This window comes from Pongo abelii, chromosome 15 (assembly GCF_028885655.2).
Source record: "Pongo abelii isolate AG06213 chromosome 15, NHGRI_mPonAbe1-v2.0_pri, whole genome shotgun sequence".
Taxonomy (NCBI): domain Eukaryota; kingdom Metazoa; phylum Chordata; class Mammalia; order Primates; family Hominidae; genus Pongo; species Pongo abelii.
In genome coordinates, this window is record NC_072000.2 from 71,533,921 (window position 1) to 71,546,292 (window position 12,372).

The 12,372-nt window shown below is 38.8% G+C and overlaps 1 protein-coding gene across 10 annotated transcripts in view; it reads left to right on the top strand.

Annotated features, from left to right (window-relative positions):
* Positions 1-12,037, top strand: part of PALS1 (protein associated with LIN7 1, MAGUK p55 family member) — a 102,523-nt gene extending 90,486 nt beyond the window's left edge. For 9 of the 10 annotated variants that reach the window (XM_024231151.3, XM_024231153.3, XM_063715133.1 and 6 more), the window contains 2 exons: positions 1-54; positions 9,025-12,033. The exon at positions 1-54 is cut by the window's left edge and continues 57 nt beyond it. In XM_024231151.3, coding sequence (XP_024086919.1) covers positions 1-54; positions 9,025-9,201 — 231 coding nt within the window. In that variant the 3' untranslated portion in view covers positions 9,202-12,033. 10 annotated transcript variants of the gene reach the window in all.
* The last annotated feature ends 335 nt before the right edge of the window (positions 12,038-12,372 follow it).

The window sequence follows — 12,372 nt, forward strand, 5'->3', positions numbered from 1 at the left end:
CCTTCACAAGAAAGACTTCGGGCATTATTGGCCAAAGAAGGCAAGAATCCAAAGGTAAAGTTTTCACACTATTGTACTATTCCATTGAAGGTAAACATGAAACAGTCCTGGTCTAATTTGTCCTCGTGCTTAAAAGCTACATTAGCTTGAGCTTTCAAACTGATTATTCTTTCTGTAATATTACTTGCCCAAAAATTACCATGGTTGCCACTGGGTTGGACTATGGCAGCTTTCCAAAGTTGGGGCGTCTACATATGGTAACCTTTGAGCGTCTTCACATGGGTCTGTGATATTTCTAGGGAGATGTGACTGCCACCAAAGTTATCAGCCAACTCTTCAGGATTACTGACTTTTCTCTGTAGATACTCCACATTTTCAGGGAGCCAAATTTGAGTGCTCTTGCTTTTCGCTTCTTTTTATCCCACTGAAACTTTATGTTCTGCTTTTTTTCTCCCTTTGGTCTTCTCACATGGTTTGGAACAGAAAAATTTTAAAAAATTATTTTAGATCTATGCTAGATATGGTTGAGGTAGTCCATGTCATATTAAACATTAATAATTGACTGATAACATATGTTATTAATAAGAAAGCATTGACTTTTTATTTAAATATGTAAGATGGTAACTGTCAAGTGACTTACTGTATCAGAGTAACATGTTCTTCCTTGTTTTTTTGCTCCTTATTTATTAAATAGATCTACTTTTGAGAGGGCTCACTCAGATTGCCTCATTTCATTGACTATGCCTTTAAATCTCCTTAAAGATAGTCATTAAAAGCATATTTACACTCCTTTCTTTTGATTCTGTTTTTTGTTGTTTTTTTTGTTTGTTTTGGTCATTGTTGTTTTGAGATAGGGTCTTACTCTATTGCCCAGGCTGGAGTGTAGTGGCATGTTCATGGCTCACTGCAGGCGCAGACTCTGGGCCCACGTGATCCTCTCACCCCAGCCTGTCCAAGTGGCTGGGACTATAAGCCATGCACCACCATGCCTGGCTAATTTTTTATGTATTTTGTAGAGACAGGGTCTCGCTATGTTGCCAGGTTGGTATTGAACTCCTGGCCTCAAGAAACCCTCCTTCCTGCCTCAGCCTCCCAAAGTGCTTGGATTGCAGGTGTAAGCTACCACGCCCAGCCTTCCTTTCATTTTTTTTTTTTTTTTTTTTTTTTTTTGAGACTGAGTCTTGCTCTGTCACCCAGGCTGGAGTGCAGTAGCGCAATCTCGGCTGACTGCAAGCTCCGCCTCCCAGGTTCACGCCATTCTCCTGCCTCAGCCTCCCGAGCAGCTGGGACTACAGGCACCCACCATCACGCCTGGCTAATTTTTTTGTATTTTTAGTAGAGACACGATTTCATCATGTTAGCCAGGATGGTCTTGTTCTTCTGACCTTGTGATCCGCCCACCTTGGCCTCCCAAAGTGCTGGGATTACAGGCATGAGCCACCGGGCCCAGCCTCCTTTCATTCTTGACTGTCCACCACAACACATTAACCCTTCCTCTTCCTCTTCACCCTCCAAAATATCTTTTTTTCACTCTATGTCTACTTAACATTTCTTAATCTATATGTGAGGTGGTAATTTTTAACGTCTTAGGCTACAGACATCAGGGGCTTTCCCATCCTACATGATGAGCATAATTCTGGTTGCTTTGTCTAGGCTAAGTAGGCTAGCTGCTTAAAGTAGTGCTGCACCCCTTTTTCATTTCCGCCATATACCTACAAATTCGTAAGTTACTGGGGTCAGAGTATTTGTTGTCCATAGCACTTGGGATGATACAAAGGAAATAGGCAGCATGGTCACTGGCTGTTCTTGAGGAGGATCACAATATAACAAGAGAAACGAGATTAATACTGTGTAAAATTTAGTGTCCATTAACTACTTTGGTAGAACAGAAACTCCATGGTTGTTCAAGGAAAAGGATGCACACTAAGGACAAGGATGCACACTAAGGACCAGAGTGTACTCCATTCTTCCTGTTCAGCCTAATTTTCCACTTCCTAACATGCACGCTTATTTCTTTTTAGGCTATCTTTTTTTCCAACAAGGATTTGCTATCATATGAAGGGCCATAGACCATTCCAAAACATGTTAAGCATCTTTTTTTCTTTTTGAGACGGAGTCTCACTCTGTCGCCCAGGCTGGAATGCAGTGGCGCAATCTTGGCTCACTGCAACCTCCGCCTCCTGGGTTCGAGCTATTCTCCTGCCTCAGCCTCCCGAGTAGCTGGGATTACAGGCGCCTGCCACCACGCCCGGCTCTTTTTTTTTTTTGTATTTTTAGTAGAGACTGGGTTTCACTGTGTTAGCCAGGATGGTCTTGATCCCATGACCTCGTGATCTGGCCTCCTCGGCCTCCCAAAGTACTGGGATTACAGGTGTGAGCCACCGTGCCTGGCCAGCATCTTTTGGTTGGTCTCTGGCAGTGTTCTAATAGAATTTTTATCTACTTCACTTTGAATTGGCCATCCTAAAATTTTCAATTTAGGTCTGATTTTTTTTTTTTTTTTTTTGAGAGGAGATTCTATGTATCACCCAGACTAGAGTGCTGTGGCATGATCATAGCTCACTGCAAGCCTTGAACTCCTGGACTCAAGTGACCCTCCCATCTCAGTCCTATAAGCTGGGACTATAGCATGTGCCACAGGTCCTAGCTTATACATATTTTTAAAGCAGGAAGTTGATCAGTACCAAAATGTTTTAACAATATGCAATATATTTGATTTTCTAATTAGAACTTTCTGATTCTTTTACTTTGCTGAAGTATATTTTACATACAATAAATACATGCATTTTAGTTGTATAATTCAGCAAGTTTTGGAAATGTATACCTGTGTAACCACCATGCCAATCAAGATTTAGAACATTTCTATCACTCTAGATAGTTTTCTTATGCCCCTTTGAAGTTAATATCCCTCCATTCTTTCTTTCTGGCAACCACTAATCTGCTTTCTGTCACTATAGATTTGTTTGATCTGTTCTAGAATTTCATATAAATAGAAGCATACCATTTGTTAAAGTTTGTGTCTGGCTTTTGATCAACATGTTTTTGAGATTGATCTGTGTTGCGTCTAACAGCAGTTCATTCCCTCTTGATGCTGAGTAATATACCATGATATTAATATACCACAGTTTATCCATTCTTCAGTTAAAAAAATATTTGGATAAAATTTTGAGGGCCGGGCACAGTGGCTCACGCCTGTAATCCCAGCACTTTGGGAGGCCGAGGCAGGCGGATCACTTGAGGTGAGGAATTCAAGACCAGCCTGGCTAATATAGTGAAACCCCATCTCTACTAAAAATATAAAAATTAGCCGGGTGTGGTGGCATGCACCTGTAATCCCAGCTATTTGGGAGGCTAAGGCTGGAGAATCACTTGAACCTGGGAGGTGGAGGTTGCAGTGAACCAGGATTGTGCTACTGCACTCCTGCCTGGGCTCAAAAAAAAAAAGAAAAAAAATTTTTGAGCTAGTATGACTAAAGCTGCTCTAAACATTCATATAGTCTTTTTGTGGACATATGTTTTCATTTCTCTTGGATAAACACCTAGGAGTAGAATTGCTGGATCAAGTGAGGTCAATGTATGTTTTAACTGTATAAAAAACTGCTAAACTGTTTTTAGTTTACTAAATTGATATAAAAGGCAAGGTACAGTGGCTCACACCTGTAATCCCGGCATTTTCAGAGGCCAAGGAGGACGGATCACTTTTTTTTTCCCAGGGTGTGGGGGGGAAGGTTTTAAATGTATTTTTTTATTTATTTATTATACTTTAAGTTCTAGGGTACATGTGCAAAACATGCAGGTTTGTTACGTATGTATACATGTGCCATGTTGGTGTGCTGTACCCATTAACTCGTCATTTACATTAGATATATCTCCTAATGCTATTCCTCCCCACTCCCCGCTCCCAACTCCCCTCTCCCCCTACCCCACAACAGGCCCCAGTGTGTGATGTTACCCACCCTGTGTCCTGGTGTTCTCATTGTTCAATTCCCACCTATGAGTGAGAATGTGCAGTGTTTGGTTTTCTGTCCTTGTGATAGTTTGCTCAGAATGGTGGTTTCCAGCTTCATCCATGTCCCTACAAAAGACATGAACTCATCCTTTTTTATGGCTGTATAGTATTCCATGGTGTATATGTGCCACGTTTTCTTAATCCAGTCTATCATTGATTTGGGTTGGTTCCAAGTCTTTGCTATTGTAAATAGTGCTGCAATCAACATATGTGTGCATGTGTCTTTATAGCAGCATGATTTATAATCCTTTGGGTATATACCCAGTAATGGGATGGCTGAGTCAAATGGTATTTCTAGTTCTAGATCCTTGAGGAATCACCACACTGTCTTCCACAATGGTTGAACTAGTTTACACTCCCAGCAACAGTGTAAAAGTGTTCCTATTTCTGCACATCCTCTCCAGCACCTGTTGTTTCTGACTTTTTAATGATTGCCATTCTAACTGGTGTGAGATGGTATCTCATTGTGGTTTTGATTTGCATTTCTCTGATGGCCAGTGATGATGAGCATTTTTTCATGTGTCTGTTGGCTGCATGAATGTCTTCTTTTGAGAAGTGTCTGTTCATATCCTTTGCCCACTTTTTGATGGGCTTGTTTGTTTTCTTCTTGTAAATTTGTTTAAGTTCTTTGTAGATTCTGGATATTAGCCCTTTGTCAGATGGGTAAGATTGGTAGACGGTAAAAATTTTCTCCCATTCTGTAGGTTGCCTATTCACTCTGATGGTAGTTTCTTTTGCTGTGCAGAAGCTCTTTAGTTTAATTAGATCCCATTTGTCAATTTTAGGTTTTGTTGCCATTGCTTTTGGTGTTTTAGTCATGAAGTCCTTGCCCATGCCTATGTCCTGAATGGTATTGCCTAGGTTTTCTTCTAGGGTTTTTATGGTTTTAGGTCTAACGTTTAAGTCTTTAATCCATCTTGAATTAACTTTTGTATAAGGTGTAAGAAAGGGATCCAGTTTCAGCTTTCTACATATGGCTAGCCAGTTTTCCCAGCACCATTTATTAAATAGGGCATCCTTTCCCCATTTCTTGTTTTTGTCAGGTTTGTCAAAGATCAGATGGTTATAAATGTGTGGTATTATTTCTGAGGGCTCTGTTCTGTTCCATTGGTCTATATCTCTGTTTTGGTACCAGTACCATGCTGTTTTGGTTACTGTAGCCTTGTAGTATAGTTTGAAGTCAGGTAGCGTGATGCCTCCAGCTTTATTCTTTTGGCTTAGGATTGTCTTGGCAATGCGGGCTCTTTTTTGGTTCCATATGAACTTTAAAGTAGTTTTTTCCAATTCTGTGAAGAAAGTCATTGGTAGCTTGATGGGGATGGCATTGAATCTATAAATTACCTTGGGCAGTATGGCCATTTTCACAATATTGATTCTTCCCATCCATGAGCATGGAATGTTCTTCCATTTGTTTGTGTCCTCTTTTATTTGGTTGAGCAGTGGTTCGTAGTTCTCCTTGAAGAGGTCCTTCACATCCCTTGTAAGTTAGATTTCTAGGTATTTTATTCTCTTTGAAGCAATTGTGAATGGGAGTTCACTCATGATTTGGCTCTCTCTGTCTGTTATTGATGTATAGGAATGCTTGTGATTTTTGCACATTGATTTTGTATCCTGAGACTTTGCTGAAGTTGCTTACCAGCTTAAGGAGATTTTGGGCTGAGACAATGGAGTTTTCTACATGTACAATCATGTCATCTGCAAACAGGGACAATTTGACTTCCTCTTTTCCTAATTGAATACCCTTTATTTCTTTCTCCTGCCTGATTGCCCTGGCCAGAACTTCCAACACTATGTTGAATAGGAGTGGTGAGAGAGGGCATCCCTGTCTTGTGCCAGTTTTCAAAGAGAATGCTTCCAGTTTTTGCCCATTCAGTATGATATTGGCTGTGGGTTTGTCATAAATAGCTCCTATTATTTTGAGATACGGCGGATGGATCACTTGAGGCCAGGAGTTCGAGACCAGCCTGGGCAACATAGTGAAATCCTGTCTCTACTAAAAATACAAAAAAAATTAGCCAGGCATGGTGGTGCACGCCTGTGGTACTGGCTACTGAAGAGGCCGAGTTTGTGCCACTGCACTCCAGCCTGGGCAACACAGCAAGACTTGGTCTCAAAAATAAATAAATAAATAAATTGATATAGAAACTAAGAAGATGATGGTGTTACTCACTGGATGCAAAATGTAACCAACCAGTTATGTAATTGTACTCTGAATCTGTTCTAGTATTGTGAAAGAATGAGTATTGGCATAAAGATGCGATTTTTTCTTGTATGTATTGTTAAAGTCACAGAAAATCATCTATATTGTGGTAAGACAGAATATATGCCAGACAAATGCTCTGCTGTCTGTCAGAAGAATAAAGACACAATCTGGAACCAGGAAAGAAATAATAATAATAATTATTATTATTATCAAAAGGAATAATCAAACACTGTAGCAAAAGAAATAAGTTGGAGGGCATTTGTCTTTATTGTCTCATTTCTATTTAATTCATTTCTTTTTATGCTTTCTTTGACTATAATTTGCACTTGCTCTAGTTTCTGAAGATGAATGCTTAATTTTTAAACTCTTCTTCTTTTCAAATATAAGCATTTGAAATTATAAATTTCCCTTGAAACAGTTCTTTAGTTGCATCCTGTAAGTTTTGGCATTGTATTTTTGTTACCATTTTGTTAGAAATATTTTCTAATTTCCCTTCATTTTTTTTTTTTTGAGACGGAGTTTTGCTCTTGTTGCCCAGGCTGGAGTGCAGTGGCACTATCTCTGCTCACTGCAACCTCCGCCTCCCGGGTTCAAGCAATTCTCTTGCCTCAGCCTCCCGAGTAGCTGGGATTATAGGCATACACCACCACACCCAGCTAATTTTGTATTTTTAGTAGAGACAGGGTTTCTCCATGTTGGTCAGGCTGATCTCGAACTCCTGACCTCAGGTGATCCACCTGCCTCAGCCTCCCAAAGTGCTGGGATTACAGGCATGAGCCCCCACACCCGGCTCCCTTGTTTTTTTCTTTAACACATGAGTTATTTAGACGTATGTTATATAGTTTCCGCCTATTTGGAGACGTAAAAAAATTTTTAACTGATTTATAATTCCAGGTGGTCAGACCCTGAAAGATGTCAGTCTTTTCAAATTTGTTGAGCCTTATTTTATGGCCCAACATCTGTTCTTTCTTGGTAAATGTTCTGTGCACACCTGTTAGGATGTGTATTCCACAGTTTTTGGTGTAGAGGATGGTGTATCTGATTGTATTTATTCCACTTAAGTTTTTTTCTCCTTTGATCTTTCTTTCTTTCTTTTTTTTGAGACAGAGTCTCGCTCTGTCGCCCAGGCTGGAGTGCAGTGGCGCAATCTTGGTTCACTGCAACCTCCACTTCCTGGGTTCAAGTGATTCTCATGCCTCAGCCTCCCGAGTAGCTGGGATTACAGATGTGCACCATCACACCCGGCTAATTTTTGTATTTTTAATAGAGACAGGGTTTTGCCCTGTTGGCCAGGCTGGTCTCAAGCTCCTGGCCTCATTTGATCCGCCTACCTTGGCCTCCCAAAGTGCTGAGATTACAGGCGGGAGCACCTGTGCTGGTATTGGTATTTCTAATAGTGCTTTATTACTCAATGATAGAAGTGCTGAAGTAAAAACAAATTTTCAATTTTAACTCTATAAAATTGTGCTAGGTAAGAAAATGATGGTGTTACAAAATGTAACCAACCAGTTATCTAGTTGCATTCTGAATCTCTGAATCTGTTCTGCTAGTATGGAGGCTTGAGAGTGGCTATCTAGCAGTATGAACTTATTGTCAGTTTTGCCTAGTTTGGCTAAAAATTTTGGGCTAAAAATTTTGAGCTAAAACATTTTGTTTCATCTTAGTCGTGGACTGTAATTTGAAAGAGAACTTCAGACATGAAGTACTAAATAAGTGATATAAGCCATTTTGGCACAAAATGAAATAAGAATGCCTTAAATTTGATAAAAACTAGGTGGATTGGGGCTTTAGCATTTTCATTTCAACTCCAATACCACAAAGTTTCAGTTCTCTGTGGAGTCCTAGAATGTTCTTCCAATGATCTCGAGCTTACGGTAGACGTAAGTTTTAGCAAAAATGTCAGTGTGTTCAGTTACAGTGGTGAAGTAGATTCCCTGCTAGGAACAAAGGATTCTGTATGCCATATTCAGATGTACAACATTCCAGAATGAGAATTAGAGAGTCATGCAAGAAACTGCCTCAGGACAAGCCAGAGTTGTCATATTTTTAATATGTTTTCTTACTGTTACAGAAGTTCAAACAGTTGAATGATATAAATTGTTTTGTACTATGGGTCCAATATAGTATTGATGTGTGACTTTTATATCTGAGACATTTTGTCTTGAGTTTAAGTTAGTTGTCTTCATTGGCAGGGGTGATTTGAGGTGAGTTTCACTTTCTTGAACACATGTGCCTGATAATTAGAGGGTTCAGGATAAGTTTTGCACATAGCCTTGCTGCCTGCTTATCTTTGTAAAATGGCCCTTTCCTTCAGTCAGTATTTTAAAGTAGGCTGCTCTATATAGTTTCTCAAACTCTGGTAGTATACTTTTAACTCTGCAGCAGATAGTATAGGGCAAGGGCTCTTTACTAGAGCCAAAAGTAAATGGCATTTTAGGTCCTTGCTCCAACCAGAAAGGTTCACTCCATATTACAGAAGATGTTACTATTAGGAAGAGGTTATAGTGTCTAGAATGTTTGAAAACAAATGTTTGTAGGGAAACTGTGTGTGTTCTTGAAGCTTGTAGTTTTGTTGGTGAGATAAGACAAAATATGTGAAAACCTAAATAGTGGTATAAAACAGGATATATTGAGTCCCAGATGCTTCACAATGTGAGTCGTGAAGATGCCAAAGCAAAGGAAACCATTGTGGCCGTGAGAGACAGAAGGAAAGCTATGACGATCACTCCTTGTTCTTTGGCCATCTCTGACTCATCCTATATTATTTGGTTAGGAAAGGAATTATCTCACAGTTTTTGTCTTCTGTTTGCAGCCTGAAGAGTTGAGAGAAATCATTGAGAAGACAAGAGAGATGGAGCAGAACAATGGCCACTACTTTGATACGGCAATTGTGAATTCCGATCTTGATAAAGCCTATCAGGAATTGCTTAGGTTAATTAACAAACTTGATACTGAACCTCAGTGGGTACCATCCACTTGGCTGAGGTGAAAGAAACATCCATTCTGTGGCATGTTGGACTTGATCTGGCAAAAACTGCTAATAGGAAGATTGCCCGACACTGCAGCAAGATTGAGGATAAGATGGAAGGCAGCAGTATAAGCTGTAGATCTGTTCTTAGATCTCTTGAATTAGTGAGAGGACAGTTCCCTTAGGTAGTTTGTGCACAGCATCCTTTATTCTCTATACATGGCTTTAGCGGTTCTTGCCTCATTTTGGGATTCTAAATGGAAGCTTTCAACAGAGCATTCCATTTTGTCCTGTTAAAACCTTTTGTTTTCACCTAAACCCTTTCTGCTTAGTCGTATCCCTGTGAAAAACTTGTATACACAAGTGTCCATGTCTCACACAAATATTGATGTGATTACACTTAAGTGTTAAATCATTAACACTTAAATGACTTCATTGGGAATACTGAGCAGAGGGACTGTGCTTCTATGCACTGGACAAGGCAGTATTTGCTTAGGAGACTAATTTAGTCATCAGAGATACTTTCCTAAAAAGGAAAAATAAAAAACAAAATGGTGCCACTTTGGGTTGAAGCTACTTTGTTAGGCTTGAATTCATTTATATGTCTTTTGATCCTTAAAAAAACAAAAAACATTCCATTAGAAGCACCAGTTTTTTTGCTCAAACTTTGTGGATCAGACTCTACACTCAACACACTCTAATCTACTTAAAGGTATACAAAATATGCTGATCTTTTTTAAATTATGATTTCCTGAATTTTTTTCTTAAGTCGTCTCAACTGATTACTAACTTAGCTTCCCTTCCCTCATCTGCATAGTGTAATAGAATGTATGTTACATTTTGAATGGCAGGTGTTCATTATAATCTGTATTGACTGTTAAAAAGTTTCTTCCTCATGATGCTAATAGTTTTTTGTATACATGGGAGGATAGCACATTTGACAGTTCTTGCATTTTTATGTATGAGCACAGTATCCTATGACTGTGCTACATATATATAGGTAATAAACTGGAATTCTGTTGATGAATATAGCTGCTGTACTATATATTAATATTTAATAGAAAACACTTGTTTAGCATTAGAATAAAATTATATATGTCCTTGGGAAATATTATGACAATTGACTTTAAGATCAAAAGGAAAGGAAGACCTGAAAGTAATTTGAACATTTTAGGAAAAGAATATTGGAGAGAAAAAGGTATTAAATATATAGAAATAGGTTTTTAACCTAACAAGGTCTGCCTTTTATGACCAGAATGCAACAGCTTGGTAAATCATAAAAGAAACATTTAAGCTAATAGGATTTTCGTACTGTCTCTATAGCTATAGCTTTAAAATTCGACGTGTATAATTGGCATAGAAACTTAATTTGCAGTCTTTTCAAGCCTTTAGGATAGTGTGATGTGTAACAACCAACCTCAAATGTGAATGCCTTGATTTTATTTTTATGGTGACTTTAGCTACAGCATTTCCTATTCCCAGAGCTAAACACTGGAATAATACTGACATCATTTAATTTAACATAAGCAATTATGTTTAAGGAGTAATTTGTGTCATGTATATATTTGATTTTTTTTCCTCTTCTACATAATTTTATTTGAACAAATGTAGACAGTTTATATGTCGCCTTTTTCTGTTCAAATTTGCATGGCCTATTAACTTGGCTGGAGAGTGTTTTATGTGGAAATATTTTCAAGATAATGTTCCTTAGGAAGAAAATAACATTCTTGGGTTGAGGGAAGGAATGCCATACATACTGTCTCTTCAGATCTGAAATACTCCAGTTTAGAGCCAGGAAAATTCACAGGTCACACCGACTTTTAGCGTTAAAACCTAAGGAATATACTTAGCACTTAATCTTTTCAGTTTTCCAGTTTACTTCTCAGGAATGAAGTGTAGTCTATGGTCGACAATGGAGTTTTGTGATCTGCTTATTGTAACTGACAACTGTTTTCAACTCCAAGAGCTAAACTATTGGCAGTTCATGTTAAGTTAGAGTGAGGGTGTAGGTAGTGTCAGTGAATGGCTCTTGTGCCCGCTGTAGACATTAGGCCTGCACTAGGGCCATGTGCTGTCAAGATTCAGGAACATGGTTTTAACAAGCAGATCTTGTATCAAGGCAGAGGCCATGCCATGCCATACTTTTAGGAAGTCTGAGATGATAAATATTTCAAGGTCAGTGAAGTCCTATCATTCTCCCCTTCCTCATCAGCAATGGTAGATAGAAATGTCCCAAACTTTTCTAAATCCTAGTGATGAGGATGTGCTGATATTCAACATAGTCCTTAAAGTGAAAACTGAGTTGTTACTGACCTCCACAAAAGAATATGGAAAAAAGCCTTGCTGTACACCTAGTTGTACAGCCACTCTCGCCAATTCCATTTCCTGTCCCTCTGTGGTTCTGACTGGAGACCCCAGTGTGGGGGAGGTCTTACCCATTTAATATAGAAATGATATCAATAACTAATGCTATGTACTTGGAAAATCCAAATAAGGAAGTGTTAGGTTGGTGCATATCTTTATTTCTCAAATTTTCGTTGTCAGAACAAATGGAAGGAGAATATTATTTAGACTAATCCAGATTTGCTTTCTATGAAAATCTAATGTCTGGATTATCTTCCTTTTCTCATGGCCTAAGAAATAAGTATTGATAAGGAATGATTTGAATGTAATTTTGTGAATGTGTGGAAAATATAAAGCAGGGATTTAGCCTTAATAAAGGTAACCTTCTGACATCTGTTGTTAATCCCCCTTTGTACTCTTATCCTGTATCTGCACTCTGTTATTTTGAGATGTCATACTGTACACTGTATTGTAAAAATAAAAAGTAAAATTATATTTCAAATTTTAAAAGCCACTAAGCAATTTCTCTTGCGATTTGCTCGGCCACTCAAGGTTTCCACACATGTAAAGACCACCCTCCTCTTCAAGTTTTTGCCAAAAGCAAGACCATTGGATCCTCCAGGTACAACACAAAATACCTTTTGATTTGTTCTTTACAGAGGGGTAGTGCCCCCTGTTGGCACAGGTATAGGTAGATCCTGTTTCCTTAATTATTAAAACCAACAACTAAGTGTATTAAAGATGGACAACTCAAGGCTGTGAACTTGGAAGTTTTCTGGAGGAGGAGGTATGTAATACTCACTCAGGCAAATGGACCTTATGTGCAGCCTGGGATTTGAGGACACTGAG